We start from the raw sequence: 24,229 nt of genomic DNA, 5'->3' as shown, positions 1-24,229 counted from the left end.
GGTGCCACCTGCGTGTCGGTGTCCCCTGCGTGTCGGTGCCACCAGCATGCCGGTGCCACCCGTGGGCCGGTGCCACCCGTGGGCCGGTGTCCCCTGCGTGCCGGTGTCCCCTGCATGCCGGTGCCACCCGTGGGCCGGTGCCACCCGTGGGCCGGTGTCCCCTGCGTGCCGGTGACCCCTGCATGCCGGTGCCACCCGTGGGCCGGTGACCCCTGCATGCCGGTGTCCCCTGCGTGCCGGTGTCCCCTGCGTGTCGGTGTCCCCTGCGTGTCGGTGTCCCCTGCGTGCCGGTGTCCCCTGCGTGCCGGTGTCCCCTGCGTGCCGGTGTCCCCTGCGTGTCGGTGCCACCTGCGTGCCGGTGTCCCCTGCGTGCCGGTGTCCCCTGCATGCCGGTGTCCCCTGCATGCCGGTGTCCCCTGCGTGCCGGTGTCCCCTGCATGCCGGTGTCCCCTGCATGCCGGTGTCCCCTGCGTGTCGGTGTCCCCTGCGTGCCGGTGTCCCCTGCGTGTCAGTGCCACCTGCGTGTCGGTGTCACCTGCGTGCCGGTGTCCCCTGCGTGCCGGTGTCCCCTGCGTGTCAGTGCCACCCGTGGGCCGGTGTCCCCTGCGTGCCGGTGTCCCCTGCATGCCGGTGTCCCCTGCGTGTCGGTGTCCCCTGCGTGTCGGTGTCCCCTGCGTGCCGGTGCCACCCGTGGGCCGGTGTCCCCTGCGTGCCGGTGTCCCCTGCGTGCCGGTGTCCCCTGCGTGCCGGTGCCCGCGCTCACCTCCAGCTCGGCGAGGATCCGCTCCTCGTCGTCGTCGTCCTTGGCGGCCGAGGCGATGGCGGGCGGGGTGGAGGCCGGCCGGGCCACCTCGGACACCGCCCGCCGCAGCTTCACCGGCGGCCGCGGCGTCTCCAGCTCCTCCGACTCCGCCTTCTGCCGGGGCAGCGGCCGTGAGCGGCGGGGGGATGCCGGGGGTACCGGGGATACCGGGGAGAACCGGGGAGAACCGGGGAGAACCGGGGAGAACCGGGGAGAACCGGGGGGATACCGGGGAGAGCCGGGGAGAACCGGGGAGAACCGGGGGGATACCGGGGAGAGCCGGGGAGAACCGGGGGGAGCGGGTCGTGAGCGCCGGGTGGATACCGGGGGCATCGGGGGGATACCGGGGAGAACCGGGGGGATACTGGGGAGAACCGGGGAGAACCGGGGAGAACCGGGGGGAGCGGCCATGAGCGACGGGGGGATACCGGGGGCACCGGGGGGGATACCTGGGGGATACCGGGGAGAACCGGGGGGATACTGGGGAGAACCGGAGAGAACCGGGGGGAACCGGGGGGAACCGGGGAGAACCGGGGAGAACCGGGGAGAACCGGGGGGAGCGGCCGTGAGCGACGGGGGGATACCGGGGGCACCGGGGGGATACCGGGGAGAACCGGGTGGATACCGGGGGCACCGGGGGGATACCGGGGAGAACCGGGGGGGAGCGGCCGTGAGCGCCAGAGGGATACTGGGGGCACCGGGGGGATACCGGGGGGATACCGGGGGGATACTGGGGAGAACCGGGGAGAACCGGGGAGAACCGGGGGGAGCGGGCCGTGAGCGCCGGGGGCACTGGGGGCACCGGGGGGAACCGGGGAGATAGCGGGGCCAACCGGGGGCAACGGGCCGTGAGTGCCGGGGGCACCGGAGGGAGCGGGGGGATCCTGGAGGGATACCGGGGGTAACCGGGGGGCATCGGGGGGCACCGGGGGCAGGGGGCTGTGAGCGCCAGAGGCACCGGGGGCACCGGGGACATACCGGGGGGCACAGGGGGGTGCGGGCTGTGAGCGCCGGGGACACCGGGGACACCGGGGGCACCGGGGGGAGTGGGTCGTGAGTGCCGGGGGCACCGGGGGGCAGTGGGGGGTACCGGGGGGTACCAGGGGGATACCGGGGGGACACTGGAGAGCACTGAGGGGAACGGGAGGGAACCGGGGGGGTACCGGGGGGCACCAGGGGCAGTGGGTCGTGAGCGCCGGGGGCACCGGGGACACCGGGGGGCAGGGGGTTATCGGTGCTGAGGTCACAGGGGCACCGAGGGGTACCGGGGGGACACTGAGAGGACACCGGGGGGCACCAGGAGACATCGGGGGACACTGAGGGACACCGAAAGGCAGCGAGGGGACACTGAGGAACACCGGGGGATACCGGGAGGCATCAGGGGACACTGAGAGGCACCGGGGAGCACCGTGGAGCACCGAGAGGACCCGGGGGGCACCGGGGGCCACGGAGGGACACCGGGAGGGGTGGCGCTGACCAGCCCAGCCCAGCCCTCATCCTCACCTTCATAAAGCCGGGCTCCTTCTTGCTGGTGACGATGACCTCGCCGCTGCGGGTCGTGGTCAGCCCGTGCGACGAGGGGAAGCTCCGGCGGGGCGGGGGAGGCGGCGGCGACTTGGAGGGTTTCTCGGTGCGGTACCGCGGCACCGTCAGCTCGTCTGGGCACAAACGGGGGGCTCTGAGGGCACCGCCCGTCCCTGCCCACCTCATCCAACCCCCTCCCCACCTCGGGCACCCGCAGCCCCACCTCTGGAGGCCGCCCCATGCTCCCCACCCGTACCTGAGCCCCGGCGGCCGTTGGGGTCCCCTTTGCCCCCCGATTTGGGGGCGTGCTGCGGCTTGGAGGGTTTGTGCTCGGGCGTGGAGGCGGCGCTGCCGCTGCCCGGGGTTTGTTTGTGCTTGGCGGCGAATTCCAGGTCGGGGATGGCCTTCATGAGCTCGGCCTGGGTCTCCTCCAGGAGCCGGTTGATGTCCTTGGCGCTGTACTGGGTGAGCGCTGCTCGTTTCTCCTCCCAGTCCCGCTCCGCCGCCTGCGGACGCAGAACCCGCTCCAGCCCCGGCCCTGGTGGGCACGGCGTGACCCCGCAGCCCCCGACACCCCCAGAGCCGCTGCGAGGAGCTGCGGGGGCGGGTTTTTGCCCCCATCCCCAAATTTCATGGAATTTATGGAAACACTGGGTTGGAAGAGATCGTTGAGATCATCGAGTCCAACCCAGCCTCAACAGCTCAACCAAACCTTGGCACCCAGTGCCAGCCCCAGGGGTGGTTGAACACCTCCAGGGGTGGTGACTCCACCACCTCCCCAGTCCTTGGGAATTCCCAAAATTCACCGGAATTCACAGAATTCCCAGAATCACAGAATTACCAGGTTGGAAGAGGCCTCCAAGGTCACCGAGTCCAACCCAGCCTCAACAGCTCAACCAAACCCTGGCACCCAGTGCCACCTCCAGCCTTGGTTAAACACCTCCAAGGGTGGTGACTCCACCACCTCCCCGGTCCTTTGGAATTCCCAAAATTCTCCCAAATTCCCAAAATTCACAGTCACAGAATGACTGGGTTGGAAGAGACCTTCAGGATCATTGAATCAAAGCCAGCCCCAACAGCTCAACCAAACCCTGGCACCCAGTGCCACCTCCAGCTTTAGTTTAACACCTCCAAGGGTGGCAGAAGCCTGAGAAAGTGCTAAGAAGAATGTAAATAATTTCTTTATCTTGCGGTTCACATTTATAGTGAATTTCTACCACCGTGCGTCATGCACTGTACGCCAACGGGGCGAGATGTTTTCACTTCAGGACCAATAGAGTCGGTCTGCGCGAAGCTCTGCATAAAAGAGCGACGCGTTTTGAAATAAATCACCGTTCTATTCTCTCAGATGCATTTTGAAATCCATCAGAGCCCCATTCCCTCCTGAACAGAACCACTTCATTCCCATCCTGCCTCAACAACACCACCCAACTCTCATCCAGCCCCGTTTCCACTGCCAGGACTCCTCCACCGAGGAGCAGCACCTCGGGCACCGCTCCCCTTCCCATTTTCACCTTCCCAGACCTTCTGGAGGAGCTGAACCCCCCCGGGGCCGGGCTCTCACCTCCACGGACACGGCTTTGTCCACGCTCTTCTTGCCGGCGGTCTCCGGCGCCGTCTGCGTCTTGGCGGGCACCATCTCGGGGGCTCGGGAGGGGTTATTGCTCTTGCCAGCGTGGCTCTGGGGCTGGGCGACGAAGCCGGGCACACCCAGGGGCTCGGCGGTGCCCGTCAGGTGGTGCAGGCTGACGGGAGGGCTGGTGGGCATCTCCAGCTCCAGCGCTTTGCCGAAATCCGTCTCCGGGGCCGCCTTCTTGGGCGACTGGCTCAGGCTGCTGGGAGAGCTCCACACGCCCTCGTCCACTTGTCTAGGGCAGAGCGGAGGTGCTGAGGGGCCGCGGGCACGGGGGTGGCACAGAATCCTCACTTCGGGCACAAAATCCTCACTTCGGGCACAAAATCCTCAATTTGGGCACAAAATCCTCACTTCGGGCACAAAATCCTCACTTCGGGCATGAAATCCTCATTTTGGGTATGGGGGTGGACACAAAATCCTAATTTTGGGCATGGAGGTGGGCACAAAATCCTCATTTTGGGCACAGGGGTGGCACAAAATCCTCATTTTGGGTGGGCACAAAATCCTCATTTCTGGTGGGCACAAAATCCTCATTTTGGGTATGGGGGGTGGCACAAAATCCTCATTTTGGGCACAAAATCCTCACTTCGGGCACAAAATCCTCATTTCGGGTATGGGGGTGGGCACAAAATCCTCATTTTGGGCACAGGGGGTGGCACAAAATTCTCAATTTGGGCACAAAATCCTCACTTTGGGCACAAAATCCTCATTTTGGGTATGGGGGGTGGCACAAAATCCTCATTTTGGGCACAAAATCCTCACTTCGGGCACAAAATCCTCATTTCGGGTATGGGGGTGGGCACAAAATCCTCATTTTGGGCACAGGGGGTGGCACAAAATTCTCAATTTGGGCACAAAATCCTCACTTTGGGCACAAAATCCTCATTTTGGGCATGGGGGGTGGCACAAAATTCTCAATTTGGGCACAAAATCCTCACTTCGGGCACAAAATCCTCATTTTGGGCATGGGGGGTGGCACAAAATTCTCAATTTGGGCACAAAATCCTCACTTCGGGCACAAAATCCTCATTTTGGGTACAGGGGGTGGCACAAAATTCTCACTTTGGGCACAAAATCCTCTATTTGGGCATGGGGGTGGGCACAAAATCCTCATTTCGGGTATGGGGGTGGGCACAAAATCCTAATTTTGGGCATGCGGGGTGGCACAAAATCCTCATTTTGGGTGGGCACAAGATCCTCATTTTGGGCACGGGGGGTGGCACAAAATCGTCATTTTGGGCACAAAATCCTCATTTTGGGTGGGCACAAAATCCTCATTTCAGGCACAGGGGGTGGCACAAAATCCTCATTTTGGGTGGGCACAAAATCCTCACTTTGGGCACAGGGGGTGGGAACAGAATCCTAATTTCAGGCACGGGTGGTGGCACAAAATCCTAATTTCTGGTGGGCACAAAATCCTCATTTTGGGTGGGCACAAAATCCTCATTTTGGGCAGAGGGGGTGGGAACAGAATCCCAATTTCAGGCACAGGGGGTGGCACAAAATCCTCATTTCTGGTGGGCACAAATCCTCATTTCTGGTGGGCACAAAATCCTCACTTTGGGCACAGGGGGTGGGGACAGAATCCTATTTTCAGGCACAAATCATGGCACAAAATCCTTATTTCAGGCACAAAATCCTCATTTTGGGCACGGGGGGTAGCACAAAATCCTAATTTCTGGTGGGCACAAAATCCTTATTTCAGGCACAAAATCCTCATTTTGGGCACGGGGTTGGCACAAAATCCTCATTTCTGGTGGGCACAAAATCCTCATTTCTGGTGGGCACAAAATCCTCATTTTGGGCATGGGGGGTGGGCACAAAATACTGATTTTGCCCACGGTGGGGGTGGCACAAAAATGAGTTTTGTATAAAAAGACGGATCCCACCCACACCTGGAAAGGACGGAGGGTATTTCCGGGGGTCCTTTTTTTGGGGTCTTTCAACCGAAAACCCATCATTTTCTGCACTCGCCTCGGATGCCCTCCCTGGAGACGAGGCGTGGGGACAAAAGGGACAGCGAGGGGGTGGCCGTGCCCTCGGGGCGTGGGGACAAAAGGGACAGCGAGGGGGTGGCCGTGCCCTCGGGGCTCACCTGCGGATCTGGGCCAGGGTGTCGGTGACGGTTCTGCAGCGCTTGAGGAGCCCGTCCAGGCGGTTGGGTTCCTCCTTGAGGAACTTGACGGCCTCCACCTCCACCCGCAGCACCACGCGCATCTTGCTCTGCAGGCCGGGGAACTGGGCTGCCGGGGGAGTGGTGCAAAGATAAATCTGGGATGTCCTGGAGAATCCCAGGGGAAAACACAAATCCAGGAGAACCTGGAGCATCCCAGGTGCAAAAATAAATCTGGGATGTCCTGGGGAATCCCAGGGGAAACACAAATCCAGGAGATCCCGGAACATCCCAGGTGCAAAGATAAATCTGGGAAGTCCTGGGGAATCCCAGGGGAAAACACAAATCCAGGAGAACCTGGAGCATCCCAGGTGAAAACACAAATCCAGGAGAACCTGGAGCATCCCAGGTGAAAACACAAATCCAGGAGAACCTGGAGCATCCCAGGTGAAAACACAAATCCAGGAGAACCTGGAGCATCCCAGGTGAAAACACAAATCCAGGAGATCCCGGAACATCCCAGGTGCAAAAATAAATCTGGGAAGTCCTGGAGAATCCCAGGGGAAAACATAGATTCAGGAAATCCTGGAACATCCCAGGTGCAAAAATAAATCTGGGAAATCCTGGAACATCCCAGGTGCAAAGATAAATCTGGGATGTCCTGGGGAATCCCAGGGGAAACACAAATCCAGGAGATCCCGGAACATCCCAGGTGCAAAAGCAAATCTGGGAAGTCCTGGGGAATCCCAGGGGAAAACACAAATCCGGGAAATCCTGGAACATCCCAGGTGCAAAAATAAATCTGGGAAATCCTGGAGAATCCCAGGGGAAAACATAGATTCAGGAAATCCTGGAACATCCCAGGTGCAAAAATAAATCTGGGAAGTCCTGGAGAATCCCAGGGGAAAACATAGATTCAGGAAATCCTGGAACATCCCAGGTGCAAAAATAAATCTGGGAAATCCTGGAACATCCCAGGTGCAAAAATAAATCTGGGAAGTCCTGGAGAATCCCAGGTGAAAACACAAATCCAGGAGATCCCGGAACATCCCAGGTGCAAAAGCAAATCTGGGAAGTCCTGGGGAATCCCAGGGGAAAACACAAATCCAGGAGAACCTGGAGCATCCCAGGTGAAAACACAAATCCAGGAGAACCTGGAGCATCCCAGGTGAAAACACAAATCCAGGAGATCCCGGAACATCCCAGGTGCAAAAATAAATCTGGGAAGTCCTGGGGAATCCCAGGGGAAACACAAATCCAGGAGATCCCGGAACATCCCAGGTGCAAAGATAAATCTGGGATGTCCTGGAGAATCCCAGGGGAAACACAAATCCAGGAGAACCTGGAGCATCCCAGGTGTAAAAACAAGTCCGGGAAGTCCTGGAGAATCCCAGGGGAAAACACAGATTCAGGAAATCCTGGAACATCCCAGGTGCAAAAACAAGTCCGGGAAGTCCTGGAGAATCCCAGGTGCAAAACCACAAATCCAGGAGATCCTAGAACATCCCAGGTGCAAAAATAAATCTGGGAAGTCCTGGAGAATCCCAGGTGAAAACACAAATCCAGGAGAACCTGGAGCATCCCAGGGGAAAACACCCAAATCCAGGGGCAAGGAAAACCTGGAGCATCCCAGGTGCCAACACAAATCCAGGAGAACCTAGAGAAGCCCAGATGAAAACACAAATCCAGGAGGACCTGGAGCATCCCAAGGGAAAACACACAGTTCCAGGAGATCCTGGAGCATCCCCAGGCAGAGACGGAGCAGGGAAATTCCGGAAGGTTCCGTTTGCCCCCCCAGCCCCCTCCTCACCCTTGAGGTCCGTCAGGGTCTCCCCCAGCTGCTTGAGCACCGCGGCCTTTTCCTCCAGCTCCTGCGCCGGGATCAGCCGGGGGCCGTGTGCCAGATCCCGCTGGAACTTCTCCATGGCCTTCTCCAGGTCGCTGCCAGGGCAGGGGAGGGCAGGGGGTCACTGAGGGGGTCCCTGGGGGTCCCTGGGGGTCAGTGAGGGTCATTGAGGGGTCACTGGGGGTCACTGAGGGGTCCCTGGGGGTCAGTGAGGGTCATTGAGGGGTCACTGGGGGTCAGTGAGGGTCACTGCTGTGTCAGGAGGGTGGAGAGCACCAAGGGTGGCAGCAGGAGAGGGGACATTGGGATGGGGACCCCTCCTCACTCAGGGATGTGGTCACTGCGTGGGGAACCCCTGATTTGGGGACATGGTCACTGTGTGGGGACCCCCTAATTCCCTAATTTGGGGACATGGTCACTGCGTGGGACCCCCAAATTCCCTAATTTGGGGACATGGTCACTGCGTGGGGAGCCCCAAATCTGGGGACATGGTCACTGTGTGGGACCCCCTAATTCCCTAATTTGAGGACATGGTCACTGGATGGGAACCCCAAATTCCCTAATTTGGGGACATGGTCACTGCATGGGAACCCCCTAATTTGAGGACATGGTCACTGCATGGAGACCCCTCCTCATGTAGGGATATGGTCACTGCATATGGACCCCCTGATTTGGGGACATGGTCACTGTGTGGGACCTCCTAATTCCCTAATTTGGGGACATGCTCACTGCATGGGAACCCCAAATTCCCTAATTTGAGGACATGGTCACTGTGTGGGGACCCCTCCTCATGTAGGGATATGGTCACTGCATAGGGACCCCCAAATCTGGGGACATGGTCCCTGTGTGGGAACCCCAAATTCCCTATTTTGGGGACATGCTCACTGCATGGGAACCCCAAATTCCCTATTTTGGGGACAGTGTCACTGCATGGGAACCCCAAATTCCCTAATTTGGGGACAGTGTCACCACATGGGAACCCCTAATTCCTTAATTTGGCGACAGTGTCACCGCATGGGAACCCCAAATTCCCTAATTTGGGGACAGTGTCACCGCACGGGTACCCCCCACTTCGGGGCCAGCCCCGGGCAGTGCGGAGCTGCTCTCTGGCCCTGTCCCTGTCCCAGGGTCGCCCGGCCGGGCTCACTTGAGCTGCTGGGTGATGAGCTCCTCCTCGTTGAGGTAGCGCAGCCGCTCCTCCTCCACCAAGCTGCGCTGGCGCTGCAGAGGGTCCTCGTGCTTGCGCATGGTGTCCGTCACCCGCACGCTGATCTCCGTCTCCGTCCGCCGCAGCAGCGACTTCACCGTCTCCTGGTTCTGCAGCTGCACGGGGAGGAGGAGGAGGAGGAGGAGGAGGAGGAGGAGGAAGGGTCAGCCTGAGAGAGACCCCCTCAAGATGGGAAATGGGTCCTGATGAGGGAGCAGCGCTGAGCTGGGCAGGGGGAGGGATCCCTGAGCCTGAATTTGAAAAGATCCCTGAGCTGGGCATGGGGAGGGATCCCTGAGCCTGAATTTGGGAAAGATCCCTGAGCTGGGCATGGGGAGGGATCCCTGAGCCTGAATTGGGGAAAGATCCCTGAGCTGGGCATGGGGAGGGATCCCTGAGCCTGAATTGGGGAAAGATCCCTGAGCTGGGCATGGGGAAGGATCCCTGAGCCTGAATTGGGGAAAGATCCCTGAGCTGGGCATGGGGAGGGATCCCTGAGCCTGAATTGGGGAAAAGATCCCTGAGCTGGGCATGGGGAGGGATCCCTGAGCCTGAATTTGGGAAAGATCCCTGAGCTGGGCATGGGGAAGGATCCCCTGAGCCTGAATTTGGGAAAGATCCCTGAGCTGGGCATGGGGAGGGATCCCTGAGCCTGAATTTGGGAAAGATCCCTGAGCTGGGCATTGGGAGGGATCCCTGAGCCTGAATTAGGGAAAGATCCCTGAGCTGGGCATGGGGAGGGATCCCTGAGCAGAATTTGGGAAAGATCCCTGAGCTGGGCATGGGGAGGGATCCCTGAGCCTGAATTAGGGAAAGATCCCTGAGCTGGGCATGGGGAGGGATCCCTGAGCAGAATTTGGGAAAGATCCCTGAGCTGGGCATGGGGAGGGATCCCTGAGCCTGGATTTGGGAAAGATCACTGAGCTGGGCATGGGGAAGGATCCCTGAGCCTGAATTGGGGAAAGATCCCTGAGCTGGGCATGGGGAGGGATCCCTGAGCCTGAATTTGGGAAAGATCCCTGAGCTGGGCATGGGGAGGGATCCCTGAGCCTGAATTGGGGAAAGATCCCTGAGCTGGGCATGGGGAAGGATCCCTGAGCCTGAATTGGGGAAAGATCCCTGAGCTGGGCATGGGGAAGGATCCCTGAGCCTGAATTTGGGAAAGATCCCTGAGCTGGGCATGGGGAAGGATCCCCTGAGCAGAATTTGGGAAAAGATCCCTGAGCTGGGCATGGGGAAGGATCCCTGAGCCTGAATTTGGGAAAGATCCCTGAGCTGGGCATGGGGAGGGATCCCTGAGCCTGAATTGGGGAAAGATCCCTGAGCTGGGCATGGGGAGGGATCCCTGAGCCTGAATTGGGGAAAGATCCCTGAGCTGGGCATGGGGAAGGATCCCTGAGCCTGAATTGGGGAAAGATCCCTGAGCTGGGCATGGGGAAGGATCCCTGAGCAGAATTTGGGAAAGATCCCTGAGCTGGGCATGGGGAGGCATCCCTGAGCCTGAATTGGGGAAAGATCCCTGAGCTGGGCATGGGGAAGGATCCCTGAGCCTGAATTTGGGAAAGATCCCTGAGCTGGGCATGGGGAGGGATCCCTGAGCCTGAATTGGGGAAAGATCCCTGAGCTGGGCATGGGGAGGGATCCCTGAGCCTGAATTGGGGAAAGATCCCTGAGCTGGGCATGGGGAAGGATCCCTGAGCCTGAATTTGGGAAAGATCCCTGAGCTGGGCATGGGGAGGGATCCCTGAGCCTGAATTTGGGAAAAGATCCCTGAGCTGGGCAGGGGGAGGGATCCCTGAGCCTGAATTTGAAAAGATCCCTGAGCTGGGCATGGGGAGGGATCCCTGAGCCTGAATTTGGGAAAGATCCCTGAGCTGGGCATGGGGAGGGATCCCTGAGCCTGAATTGGGGAAAGATCCCTGAGCTGGGCATGGGGAGGGATCCCTGAGCCTGAATTGGGGAAAGATCCCTGAGCTGGGCATGGGGAAGGATCCCCTGAGCCTGAATTGGGGAAAGATCCCTGAGCTGGGCATGGGGAGGGATCCCTGAGCAGAATTTGGGAAAGATCCCTGAGCTGGGCATGGGGAGGGATCCCTGAGCCTGAATTTGGGAAAGATCCCTGAGCTGGGCATGGGGAGGGATCCCTGAGCCTGAATTGGGGAAGATCCCTGAGCTGGGCATGGGGAAGGATCCCTGAGCCTGAATTTGAAAAGATCCCTGAGCTGGGCATGGGGAGGGATCCCTGAGCCTGAATTTGGGAAAGATCCCTGAGCTGGGCATGGGGAGGGATCCCTGAGCAGAATTTGGGAAAAGATCCCTGAGCTGGGCATGGGGAAGGATCCCTGAGCCTGAATTGGGGAAAGATCCCTGAGCTGGGCATGGGGAGGGATCCCTGAGCCTGAATTTGGGAAAGATCCCTGAGCTGGGCATGGGGAGGGATCCCTGAGCCTGAATTGGGGAAGATCCCTGAGCTGGGCATGGGGAAGGATCCCTGAGCCTGAATTTGAAAAGATCCCTGAGCTGGGCATGGGGAGGGATCCCTGAGCCTGAATTTGAAAAGATCCCTGAGCTGGGCATGGGGAGGGATCCCTGAGCCTGAATTTGGGAAAGATCCCTGAGCTGGGCATGAGGAAGGATCCCTGAGCCTGAATTGGGGAAAGATCCCTGAGCTGGGCATGGGGAGGGATCCCTGAGCCTGAATTGGGGAAAGATCCCTGAGCTGGGCATGGGGAGGGATCCCTGAGCCTGAATTGGGGAAAGATCCCTGAGCTGGGCATGGGGAGGGATCCCTGAGCCTGAATTGGGGAAAGATCCCTGAGCTGGGCATGGGGAGGGATCCCTGAGCCTGAATTGGGGAAAGATCCCTGAGCTGGGCATGGGGAGGGATCCCTGAGCCTGAATTTGGGAAAAGATCCCTGAGCTGGGCATGGGGAGGGATCCCTGAGCCTGAATTGGGGAAAGATCCCTGAGCTGGGCATGAGGAAGGATCCCTGAGCCTGAATTGGGGAAAGATCCCTGAGCTGGGTATGGGGAAGGATCCCTGAGCCTGAATTTGGGAAAGATCCCTGAGCTGGGCATGGGGAGGGATCCCTGAGCCTGAATTTGGGAAAAGATCCCTGAGCTGGGCATGGGGAGGGATCCCTGAGCCTGAATTGGGGAAAGATCCCTGAGCTGGGCATGGGGAGGGATCCCTGAGCCTGAATTGGGGAAAGATCCCTGAACTTGGATTTGAGAAGGATCTCTGGGTTTGGTTTCAGGAAGGATCCCCGAGCTTGGATTTGGGAAGGATCCCCGAGCTTGGTTTTGGGAAGGATCCCTAATCTTGGATTCAGGAGGGATCCCCAAGCTTGGTTTTGGGAAGGATCCCTAATCTTGGATTCAGGAGGGATCCCCAAGCTCAGATTCAGGATGGATCCCTAATCTTGGATTCAGGAGGTATCCCCAAGCTTGGTTTTGGGAAGGATCCCTAATCTTGGATTCAGGAGGGATCCCAAGCTTGGTTTTGGGAAGGATCCCTAATCTTGGATTCAGGAGGGATCCCCAAGCTCAGATTCAGGATGGATCCCTAATCTTGGATTCAGGAGGGATCCCCAAGCTTGCCTGTGGGAAGGATCCCTAATCTTGGATTCAGGAGGGATCCCAAGCTTGGTTTTGGGAAGGATCCCTAATCTTGGATTCAGGAGGGATCCCAAGCTTGGATTTGGGAAGGATCCCTAATCTTGGATTCAGGAGGGATCCCCAAGCTTGGTTTTGGGAAGGATCCCTAATCTTGGATTCAGGAGGGATCCCCAAGCTCAGATTCAGGATGGATCCCTAATCTTGGATTCAGGAGGGATCCCCAAGCTCAGATTCAGGATGGATCCCTAATCTTGGATTCAGGAGGTATCCCCAAGCTTGGTTTTGGAAAGGATCCCTAATCTTGGATTCAAGAGGGATCCCCGAGCTTGGTTTTGGGAAGGATCCCTAATCTTGGATTCAGGAGGGATCCCAAGCTTGGTTTTGGGAAGGATCCCTAATCTCGGATTCAGGAGGGATCCCAAGCTTGCCTGTGGGAAGGATCCCTAATCTTGGATTCAGGAGGGATCCCCAAGCTTGGTTTTGGGAAGGATCCCTAATCTTGGATTCAGGAGGGATCCCAAGCTTGGCTTTGGGAAGGATCCCCGAGCTTGCCTGTGGGAAGGATCCCTAATCTTGGATTCAGGAGGGATCCCCAAGCTTGGTTTTGGGAAGGATCCCTAATCTTGGATTCAGGAGGGATCCCAAGCTTGGCTTTGGGAAGGACCCCCGAGCTTGCCTGTGGGAAGGATCCCCGAGCTCATCTCCAGAACAGATCCCTGATCTCCCCCGGTGCACCAAGGGGCTCTCCCCATCCTAACCCGGCAGGAGCTCCGATTCGGGGTCCCCCCTCGCCGGGCGCCCACCTGCAGCTTCCTGAGCTGCTGCAGCTGGTTGCGGAGGTCGCCGGCGTTCTGCTGCAGGTCGTGCAGGTGCAGCTGCATGTGCAGGCGGGTGATGGCCGTGGGCTGCCCCGCCGGCGTGCTGGTGGCCGAGGGCGGCGGCGGCGCGGGCACCGGGGTGCCCATGCCGCTGCGGCTGGTGGCTGAGGGGGGCAAGAAGAGTTTGCTGAGCGGTTTTGTTTTTCCTTTCCCTGTGAGAATTTTTGGCTTCGTTTGGGGTTTTGCGCGGCGTTAAAGATTTTTTTTTTAAATTTATGTTTTTAAAGAAAAACTCCGTAGCGTTTTGTTGTTTAGTTTTAAGGTAGTTTGTTGTGAGTTCTTTAAAAGATTGGCTTTTTGGGTTGTGGCTGTTTGGTTAGCGGTTTAGGTAGAGATACGTATATATTTTGACTTTTTTTTGTTTGTTTTTTTTTTTCCCTCACCTATTGTTGTTGTTATTTTTTATATGATATGTATTATATATTTATAGTTTTTTCAAAATATTTACTATTTATATTACAAAGTGTTTTTTTACTTTAAACTAATTTCTGAGTATTAATATTATTAAGACTATGGAGGTAAGGAAGAAGAAGGAGGAAGAATAGGATTAGTCTATTTTTTTCTATTTTAGAACTTTTGACTCTCATGTACAAAATAAAAAGTTTCTTGTATAGGTGCTAAAACTCTTTCGACCCTCATGTACAAAATAAAAACTTTCTTGTACAGGTGCTAAAACTCTCTTGTATAATATTAATTTTTTTGTTTGTTTTGTAACTACTTTTACTATATTATCTAACTTTTTGTGACTGTTTGTTTTGCTTTTAAAGTTGCTAACTTATTTTATGGCTTAAACTCAAAATTATAGTTGTTTTTAGTTGTTTGCTGGGATTTAAAATGTTTCTGACTAAGGCTTGGAATTTCTAAAAATGTCTGAGAGACATTGTGAGTTTTAACATTTCCCCACCCAATCCTTCAGCTCTGGTGGTCCCCAAAATTTCTCTGTCCGTGCTAAGCCCACCCCAGGGTGGCGTGGGGGGGATCCCGCTGGTGCTGTAGGATTTTAGCTTTTATATTTTTCAAATTCTCTGTCGCTTCAGGGAATAATTCTAAAACTCCGTGGCCTGTCAGCTGCTGCTCTCCTGTTTTATTCAGACAAAACAATTCTTCTCCAGGCCTGTAACTGAAGGACGCCTCACTACCTCAAAAAAATATTAAAAAAAGTGAATTGGAGCAGGTGGAACCAAACTGGGAGTAAATTACTTCATTACCTGAAGCTGTAATTGGAGGATTAACCCCAAATTACATAAATTAACATCAATTAATTGATACGTAAATGGACCAAACTTATAATTGTCCGAAAACCTCGTGGCCATCATCCATTATGGGTGCAGCCCCTTGGGGAATCTTCACGCGCACCCTGAGGCCCTTAAATTAAATAGATCCGTTTTTATTCTCTTAATTCTGGTTTTAGGCAAGCCCAAAAAAGGCACCACCAGCGCATGGGGTGGGTGGGGGGCTGCAGAGCCCACCCTGGACACCCACGGGCGTCCTGCAGGACCAGGGGTCACTCACACGCTGACGGGGGGGTCCCGCCGTTGGTGGCTTCGTTCTTCTCGCTGAAACCAAAGAGAGGAGGGGGCTGAGCGAGGGCCAGGCACGGTTGGTGTCCCCTGGGAGGGGGACAAACCGCCCAGGAGGGACATCCCGGCCCCCGGGGTCCCAGAGCTGTCCTCACCTGGGGGTCTCGGCCTCGGAGCCGCGGAGCAGCGCACTCTGCACCAGCCCCGTCAGGCTGGCGATCTGCTTCTCCATGGCCTCCATCCGCTCCCTGCGCCGGGAAAGGGACGGGCACGGGTCACCGGCCGCGTCTGCCGCCACGGCCCCGCTCACGGCCCGTCCCTGCCGCCCCCAGAGCCGGGGACACGGCTGTCACCCTGCTCCTCGTTCCCCCGCTGTGCTGGCACCCAGCCCCATTCCCCACCGCGGTGCCTTCCTCTGCTGCTCCTCCTCATCCTCCTCCTCCCTGTCTGCTCCGATTCCTCCTCCAGCTGATACAAAACCCCAAACTCACCGGGGATCCCAGGAGCAAACACGCAAATCCAAAGGAAACGGAAAACCTGGAGCATCCCAGGTGCAAACGCAACCTGGAGCATCCAAGGTGCAAACACAACCTGGATAATCCCAGGTGCAAACACAATTCCAGGAGGACCTGGAGCATCCCAGGTGCAAACACAACCTGGAGCATCCCAGGTACAAACATAATTCCAGGAGAACCTGGATCATCCCAGGTGCAAACACAACCTGGAGCATCCCAGGTACAAACATAATTCCACGAGGACCTGGAGCATCCCAGGTGCAAACACAATTCCAGGAGAACCTGGAGCATCCCAGGTGCAAACATAATTCCAGGAGAACCTGGAGCATCCCAGGTGAAAACACAAATCCAGGACAACCTGGAGCATCCCAGGTGAAAATACAATTATAGAAAAACCTGGCGCATCCCAGGTGAAAATACAACCTGGAGCATCCCAGGTGCAAAAACAAATCCAGGACAACCTGGAGAATCCCAGGTCCAAACACTGAAACTCAGAACAACCTGGAGCATCCCAGGTGCAAACATAAATCCAGGAGAACCTGGGTCATCCCCAGTGCAAACAAAATTCCAGGAGAACCTGGCGCATCCCAGGTGAAAATACAACCAGGAGCATCCCAGGTGCAAAACACCAATCCACAAAATCCTAGATCATCCCAGGTGCAAGCACAAATCCAGGAAAACCTGGTGCATCCTTGGTGCAAACACACCTAGGAGAATCCCAGGTGTAAACACAAATCCAGAAGAACCTGGGTCATCCCAGGTGAAAATACAACCAGGAGCATCCCAGGTGCAAACAAAACCTGGATCATCCCAGGTGCAAACACCAATCCAGAAGAACCTGGATTATCCCAGGTGCAAAACACCAATCCACAAAATCTTAGATCATCCCAGGTGAAAATACAACCAGGAGCATCCCAGGTGCAAAACACCAATCCACAAAATCCTGGATCATCCCAGGTGCAAACACCAATCCAGAAGGACCTGGATCATCCCAGGTGTAAACACAATTCCAGGAGAACCTGGGTCATCCCAGGTGCAAACACCAATCCAGAAGGACCTGGATCATCCCAGGTGCAAACACAACCTGGATCATCCCAGGTGCAAACACCAATCCAGAAGGACCTGGGTCATCCCAGGTACAAACACCAATCCAGAGGAACCTGGATCATCCCAGGTGCAAAACACCAATCCACAAAATCCTGGATCATCCCAGGTGCAAGCACAAATCCAGAGGAACCTGGATCATCCCAGGTGCAAACACAATTCCAGGAGAACCTGGGTCATCCCAGGTGCAAACACCAATCCAGAAGGACCTGGATCATCCCAGGTGCAAAACACCAATCCACAAAATCCTGGATCATCCCAGGTGCAAACACCAATCCAGAAGGACCTGGGTCATCCCAGGTGCAAACACCAATCCAGAGGAACCTGGATCATCCCAGGTGCAAACACCAATCCAGAGGAACCTGGATCATCCCAGGTGCAAACACCAATCCAGAGGAACCTGGATCATCCCAGGTGCAAACACAACCTGGAGCACCCCTGGACGAACACACCACCCCTCCTCTCACCTGGTCTCCGTGTCCTTGGCCGGTCCGGGCGATCCGAATCCCGAGAGCGGCCGCTCTCCGGGGCCGGGGAACATCTCGGGAGGCCCTGACGAGCTGGGGTTGCGCGTTTTGCCCACGGGGCCGTCCATGAAGACGGAGGAGCAGGAATCCTTGCGGAAGGACTGCCGGACAGGCGAGGAGCGGCTCGGCGGGCCCGAGTAGGGGCTGTGCGGGCTCTGCCCGGGCTCCACCATCTTCTGCGGGGACGAGGGCGGCATGCGGAAGCCCAGCCCGGGGCCGTACGTGTCGCTGTAGATGGGCGCGTTGGGCTTGTACAAACTGTCCTCCAGCTCCGTCTGCAGCGCGGCCGCCGAGTAGGTGCTGAGTGACCGCACTGAGCCCCGCTTGTAGAGCCCCCCCGAGTAGCCAAAGGGGTCCCCCATGCCCGCCAGCGACTGCGTGGAGGTGATGCTGAGCCGCCCCTCGTGCACCATCCCGTAGGGATCGGCGTAGAGCCCCTCGTTCTTCACCAGCACCACGTTCTTGCCCGCCAGGTCCTCGTCCGGCTTGACGTCGCGGCGCTCCAGGATGGCGCTGGGGCTGGGGGACACCCCCTGGGCCGGGGGCAGGCTGGACAGGCGCTCGCCGTGGTGGACGGGGCTGCCGGCGTACGAGGGCGGGCGGCCGCCGCTGTAGGACATGCGGGAGCGGGACGGCGACGAGGACTGGAGCACGGGCGGAGGGGAGCCGGAGGCCAGGTGGGAAGCCGGGGAGATGTTGTTGAGCCGGCGGGTGGGAGAGGATTCCCGGGATGTGTAGACCATGTCTCGCTGTGGGGATGGGGTGGGAGGGTCGGCACGGAGTGAGCCTCACCCTGCCGGGCCCTCCACCCCGCCAAGGACCAAACCCTTGGCGAAACCTCGGCAAATCCTTGGTAAAACCTTCCCTCGGAGCACAAACCCTGTGAGGAACGGCTGAGGGAGCTGGGGGTGCTCAGGCTGGAGAAAAGGAGGCTCAGGGGTGACCTCAGCGCTCCCCACAGCTCCTGAAGGGTGGCTGTGGCCAGCTGGGCTTGGGCTCTTTCTCTGGGCAGCGCTGCAGAACCAGAGGTCACAGCCTCGAGCTGCACCCAGGGAAATTTCGGTTGGATGTCAGGAAAAAGGTTTTTACAGAACGGTGATAAAGTTCTGGAATGGGCTGCCCAGGGAGGTGGTGGAGTCACCACCCCTGGAGGTGTTAACCAAGGCTGGAGGTGGCACTGGGTGCCAGGGTTTGGTTGAGCTCAATGATCTTAAACATCTCTTCCAGCCCAGTGATTCTGTGAATTTGGGGTATTTGGGGCAATTTTGGGCATTCCCATGGACCAGGAGGTGGTGGAGTCACCACCCCTGGAGGTGTTAACCAAGGCTGGAGGTGGCACTGGGTGCCAGGGTTTGGTTGAACTGTTGGGGCTGGGTTGGACTTGATGATCCTGAAGGTCTCTTCCAACCCAGTGGTTGTATTTTGGGAATTTGAGGGAATTTGGGACAATTTTGGGAATTCCTGGGGCTTGGGAGGTGGTGGATTCATCATACCTGGAGGTGTTTAACCAAGGCTGGAGGTGGCACTGGGTGCCAGGGTTTGGTTGAGGTGATGGGGCTGGGTTGGACTTGATGACCTTGAAGGTCTCTTCCAACCCTGTGATTCTGTGATTCTGTAATTCTGTGGTTGTAATTCTGTGATTCCCTAATTGTGATTCTGTGATTCTGTGGTTGTAATTCTGTGATTCTGTGAATTCTGTGCTTGTGATTCTATGACTGTAATTCAGTGATTCTGTGATTCAGTAATTCAGTGATTCCATAATTCTGTGATTCTGTGAATTCTGTGCTTGTGATTCTATGACTCTGTAATTCAGTGATTCTGTGATTCAGTAATTCAGTGATTCCATAATTCTGTGATTCTGTGAATTCTGATTCAGTAATTCAGTGATTCAGTGATTCTGTGATTCCATGATTCTGTAATTCTGTAATTCAATGATTCTGTGATTGTGATTCTATGGTTCTGTAATTCAGTGATTCCATGAGTCAGTAATTCAGTGATTTTGTGATTCTGTGATTTTGTGATTCAGTAGTTCAGTGATTTTGTGATTCTGTGATTCTGTAATTCTGTGATTGTGATTCTGTGATTCTGTAATTCCGTGATTCTATGATTCTGTAGTTGAGTGATTCCATGATTCTGTAATTCTGTGATTCTATAATTCAGTGAATCCGTGATTCAGTAATTCAGTGATTTTGTGATTCCGTGATTCTGTGATTCAGTAATTCAGTGATTTTGTGATTCTGAGATTATGTAATTCCGTGATTCTATGATTCTGTGATTCAGTAGTTGAGTGATTCCATGATTCCGTAATTAATTCTGTGATTCCCAGCCAGCAGCAGGGCGACTCATCCTAATGAATTACCTTGACGATTTAATTCCCTGAAACCACATTTACAACCCCGCCGCCAGCCCCCACCCAACGCTGCCGGCAGGCAGGATGAATCCCACCCACCCACGATTCCCAATTCCCAACTTCTGCCACTGCTCCCGCCCCACCAGGCCCCGCCACCCCCCCGGGCTGTCCCCGTGTCCCGTGTCCCATGTCCCGTGTCCCGTGTCCCGTGTCCCGTGTCCCGTGTCCCGTGTCCTGTGTCCCGTGTCCCCGTGTCCCGTGTCCCGTGTCCCGTGTCCCGTGTCCCGTGTCCCGTGTCCTGTGTCCCGTGTCCCCGTGTCCCGTGTCCCGTGTCCCGTGTCCCGTGTCCCCCCTCACCCTCAGGTCGCCGTTGGTGATGTGTGAGGCCGGGAACGAGGCGTAGAGCGGCTCTTTCCGGTAGATTTTAATGATGCTTCTGTCCTGGATGTCTCTGGAAGCGGAGGCAGAGCCTGAACACCCGGGAGAGACCCCCAAAACCCCAAAGCCGCACCCACCACCCCCTTTTGTCCTTCGTTCGTGTCCTGGGTTGTCGGGTACATGTATTCAATTAATCTGTTAGAGGTGGGACCGTTATCTTCTGTTAATTGGGCAATTATCTTCTGTTAATTGGGCAGTTCTCTTCATTGGGCAGGTTTTTTTTTAATCTCTTCCACAACCAATCCTCCCTCCAGGAGACATCTTCTGTTCATGGGCTATTAATGATTAATTATCTTCTGTTCATGGGCCATTAATTATTAATTAACTCCTGTCCCTGCACGGCTGATAAAATTCCATCATCCCATTGGGAGAAGCCAAGAATTCCTACCTGGATACAATCTGGGATTTGGAATACCACAGAAACCTTTTCCCAGAAAAAGCCCAGGCCCATCTCCAGGAGCCCTGGAGCTCCAGAGGAAAATTCCCTCCTTGTGCAGATCCTGCTCCAGCAGGAGCACAGCGGGCACTGCAGGAGGGCTGAGCCCCCCTGGGATGGCACCAGGAGAAATTTTAATTTTCCTAGTAAAGAGCTGTTATTCCTACTCCCATATCTTTGGCCTGAAAACTTTTTAATTTTTAAATTATAATAATTTCGATGGAGGAGAATTATATTTTCCATTTCAAGGGAACTTCCTGATTTCCTTAGCGGACACCTGAATTTTCAAACCAAGAGAAATTTTAATTTTCTTAGCAAAGAACTGCTATTCCTACTTCCTACTTTATCTGAGAGCCTTTTAATTTTAAAATGATAATAATTTGTAGGGAAGGGATTTACATTTTCCATTTCAAGGGAAACTCCTGCCTTCCTTAGCGGACATCTTAATTTTCAAACCAAAACAAATTTTAACTTTTGTATTAAAGAACTGTTTTGCCTACTCCCATATCTTTGCCTGAGAACCTTTTACTTCTAAAATTTTAACAATATGGAGGGAGGGGATTGCCATTTTCCATTTCTAGGGAGGCTCCTGCTCTCCTTAGAGTACACCTGATTTTTTAAACCAAAACAATTTTTAATTTTTGCATTCCTACTCCATATCTTTGCCTGAGAACCTTTTAATCTTAAAATTATAATAATTTGGAGGGAAGGGATTTACATTTTCATTTCAAGGGAAACTTCTGCCTTCCTTAGCGGACATCTTAATTTCCAAACCAAAACAAATTTTAACTTTTGTATGCCTACTCCCATATCTTTGCCTGAGAACCTTTTATTTTTAAAATTTTAACAATTTGGATGGAGGAGATTTATATTTTCCATTTTAAGGGAAACTCCTGCCTTCCTTAGCAGACACCTGAATTTTCAAACCAAGAGAAATTTTAATTTTCTTAGCAAAGAACTGCTATTCCTACTTCCTACTTTATCTGAGAGCCTTTTAATTTTAGAATTATAATAATTTGTAGGGAAGGGATTTACATTTTCCATTTCAAGGGAAACTCCTGCCTTCCTTAGCGGACATCTTAATTTTCAAACCAAAACAAATTTTAACTTTTGTATTAAAGAACTGTTTTGCCTACTCCCATATCTTTGCCTGAGAACCTTTTAATTTTAAAATTATAACAATTTGGATGGAGGAGATTTACATTTTCCATTTTAAGGGAAACTCCTGCCTTCCTTAGCAGCCACCTGCCTGTCCAAACCAAGCCAATTCTTAATTCTTGTATTAAAGACCTCTTACTCCTACTCCCATATCTTTGCCTGAGAACCTTTTAATCTTAAAATTATAATAATTTGGAGGGAGGGGTTTACATTTTCCATTTTAAGGGAAACTCCTGCCTTCCTTAGCAGACATCTTAATTTTCAAACCAAAACAAATTTTAAGTTTTGTATTCCTACTCCCATATCTTTGCCTGAGAACCTTTTACTTTTAAAATTTTAACAATTTGGATGGAGGAGATTTATATTTTCCATTTCAAGGGAAACTCCTGATTTCCTTAGCGGCCACCTGCCTGTCCAAACCAAGCCAATTCTTAATTCTTGTATTAAAGACCTCTTATTCCCACTCCCATATCTTTGCCTGAGAACCTTTTAATTTTAAAATTATAACAATTTGGAGGAGATTTATATTTTCCATTTCAAGGGAACCTCCTGATTTCCTTAGCGGCCACCTCCCTTTCCACCCCACGCCGACCCCACGGATTTCCCGTCTCGTGATGGATTTAAAGGACGGAAAACCGGCGTGGGGTGGGATTCGACGGCTCCCCGCTCACCGGACGTCCTCCAGCTCGTAGAAGACGTTCCGCGCCTCGTCCTTGATGAGGATGGCCGTGTTGGGGGACTTGAGCATGCCCATGGTGAGCTTCTGCGGGAACATGTGCACGACGAGGGCGTGCAGGGTGTCCATGCTGCTGATCTCGTGCGTGATGTGCACCCGCCGCGTCTCGTCCCCGAACTGCAGGAACAGCACCCCTGGGAGCACAGGGGGGCACGGGCGGTCAGCCGGGACCGGGCCCCTTCCCCGCGGACCTGACCGGGTCTTCCCAGCCAGAAAAAAAAGGGTTTTGGGGGGAGATCTGGCCACCCAAAAGGTCCTGGTGGCGTTTTGGAGCACCCATAAAAAGGTTTTGGGGAGATCTGGCCACCCAAAAGGTCCTGGTGGGGTTTTGGAGCACCCATAAAAAGGTTTTGGGGAGATCTGGCCACCCAAAAGGTCCTGGTGGGGTTTTGGAGCACCCATAAAAGGGTTTTGGGGAGCTCTGGCCACCCAGTCTCACCCTGCTGAAGGTGGAAGGGTTTGGGGCACCCAAAAAAGGGTTTTGGGGGGAGATCTGGCCACCCAAGAGGTCCTGGTGGCGTTTTGGAGCACCCATAAAAAGGTTTTGGGGAGATCTGGCCACCAAGTCTCACCTTGATGAAGGTGGAAGAGTTTGGGGCAGTCAAAAAAGGGTTTTGGGGAGATCTGGCCACCCAAAAGGTCCTGCTGGGGTTTTGGGGCAGTCAAAAAAAGGTTTTGGGGAGATCTGGCCACCCAAAAGGTCCTGGTGGGGTTTTGGAGCACCCATAAAAAGGTTTTGGGGAGATCTGGCCACCCAAGAGGTCCTGGTGGTGTTTTGGAGCATCCATAAAAAGGTTTTGGGGAGATCTGGCCACCCAAAAGGTCCTGGTGGCGTTTTGGAGCACCCAAAAAAAGGGTTTTGTGAAGCTTTGGCCACCCAGTCTAACCCTGCTGAAGGTGGAAGGGTTTGGGGCACCCAAAAAAAGGTTTTGGGGAGATCTGGGCAGCAAACAGGGCCCTGGTGGGGTTTTGGGGCAGTCAAAAAAAGGTTTTGGGGCTCTGGCCACCCAAAAGGCCCTGGTGAGGTTTTGGAGCACCCATAAAAAGGTTTTGCGGAGCTCTGGCCACCCAGTCTCACCCTGCTGAAGGTGGAAGGGTTTGGGGCACCCAAAAAAGGGTTTTGGGGGGAGATCTGGCCACCCAAAAGGTCCTGGTGGGGTTTTGGAGCACCCATAAAAAGGTTTTGGGGAGCTCTGGCCACCCAAGAGGTCCTGGTGGTGTTTTGGAGCACCCATAAAAAGGTTTTGGGGAGATCTGGCCACCCAGTCTCACCTTGATGAAGGTGGAAGAGTTTGGGGCAGTCAAAAAAGGGTTTTGGGGAGATCTGGCCACCCAAAAGGTCCTGGTGGTGTTTTGGAGCAACCATAAAAAGGTTTTGGGGAGATCTGGCCACCTGGTCTCACCTTGATGAAGGTGGAAGGGTTTGGGGCACCCAAAAAAAGGTTTTGGGGAGATCTGGCCACCCAAGAGGCCCTGGTGGGGTTTTGGGGCAGTCAAAAAAAGGTTTTGGGGAGACCTGGCCACCCAGTCTCACCCTGCTGAGGGTGGAAGGGTTTGGGGCACCCAAAAAAAGTGTTTTGGGGGGAGATCTGGCCACCCAAAAGGTCCTGGTGGGGTTTTGGAGCACCCATAAAAAGGTTTTGGGGAGATCTGGCCACCCAAGAGGCCCTGGTGGGGTTTTGGGGCAGTCAAAAAAAGGTTTTGGGGAGATCTGGCCACCCAAGAGGTCCTGGTGGCGTTTTGGAGCACCCAAAAAAAGGGTTTTGTGAAGCTCTGGCCACCCAGTCTCACCTTGATGAAGGTGGAAGAGTTTGGGGCAGT

General features: G+C 55.1%; 1 protein-coding gene across 1 annotated transcript in view; it reads right to left on the bottom strand.

Moving 5' to 3' along the window:
- SRCIN1 (SRC kinase signaling inhibitor 1) overlaps positions 1-24,229 on the bottom strand; it is a 91,253-nt gene that overhangs the window by 13,288 nt on the left and 53,736 nt on the right. Inside the window, exons 5-17 of the mRNA XM_077788324.1 lie at positions 22,344-22,542; positions 19,998-20,091; positions 17,231-18,039; positions 15,300-15,392; positions 15,137-15,180; positions 13,550-13,728; positions 9,069-9,244; positions 7,886-8,016; positions 6,058-6,205; positions 3,891-4,194; positions 2,583-2,832; positions 2,306-2,460; positions 764-916 (exon numbers count right to left, since the gene is read on the bottom strand). Of these exons, the coding sequence (XP_077644450.1) occupies positions 764-916; positions 2,306-2,460; positions 2,583-2,832; positions 3,891-4,194; positions 6,058-6,205; positions 7,886-8,016; positions 9,069-9,244; positions 13,550-13,728; positions 15,137-15,180; positions 15,300-15,392; positions 17,231-18,039; positions 19,998-20,091; positions 22,344-22,542 (2,735 nt within the window). The remainder of the gene's footprint in view (positions 1-763; positions 917-2,305; positions 2,461-2,582; positions 2,833-3,890; positions 4,195-6,057; positions 6,206-7,885; positions 8,017-9,068; positions 9,245-13,549; positions 13,729-15,136; positions 15,181-15,299; positions 15,393-17,230; positions 18,040-19,997; positions 20,092-22,343; positions 22,543-24,229) is intronic.

Source organism: Lonchura striata, chromosome 25 (assembly GCF_046129695.1).
Source record: "Lonchura striata isolate bLonStr1 chromosome 25, bLonStr1.mat, whole genome shotgun sequence".
NCBI lineage: Eukaryota > Metazoa > Chordata > Aves > Passeriformes > Estrildidae > Lonchura > Lonchura striata.
This window is presented reverse-complemented; position numbering and strand designations above follow the sequence as displayed.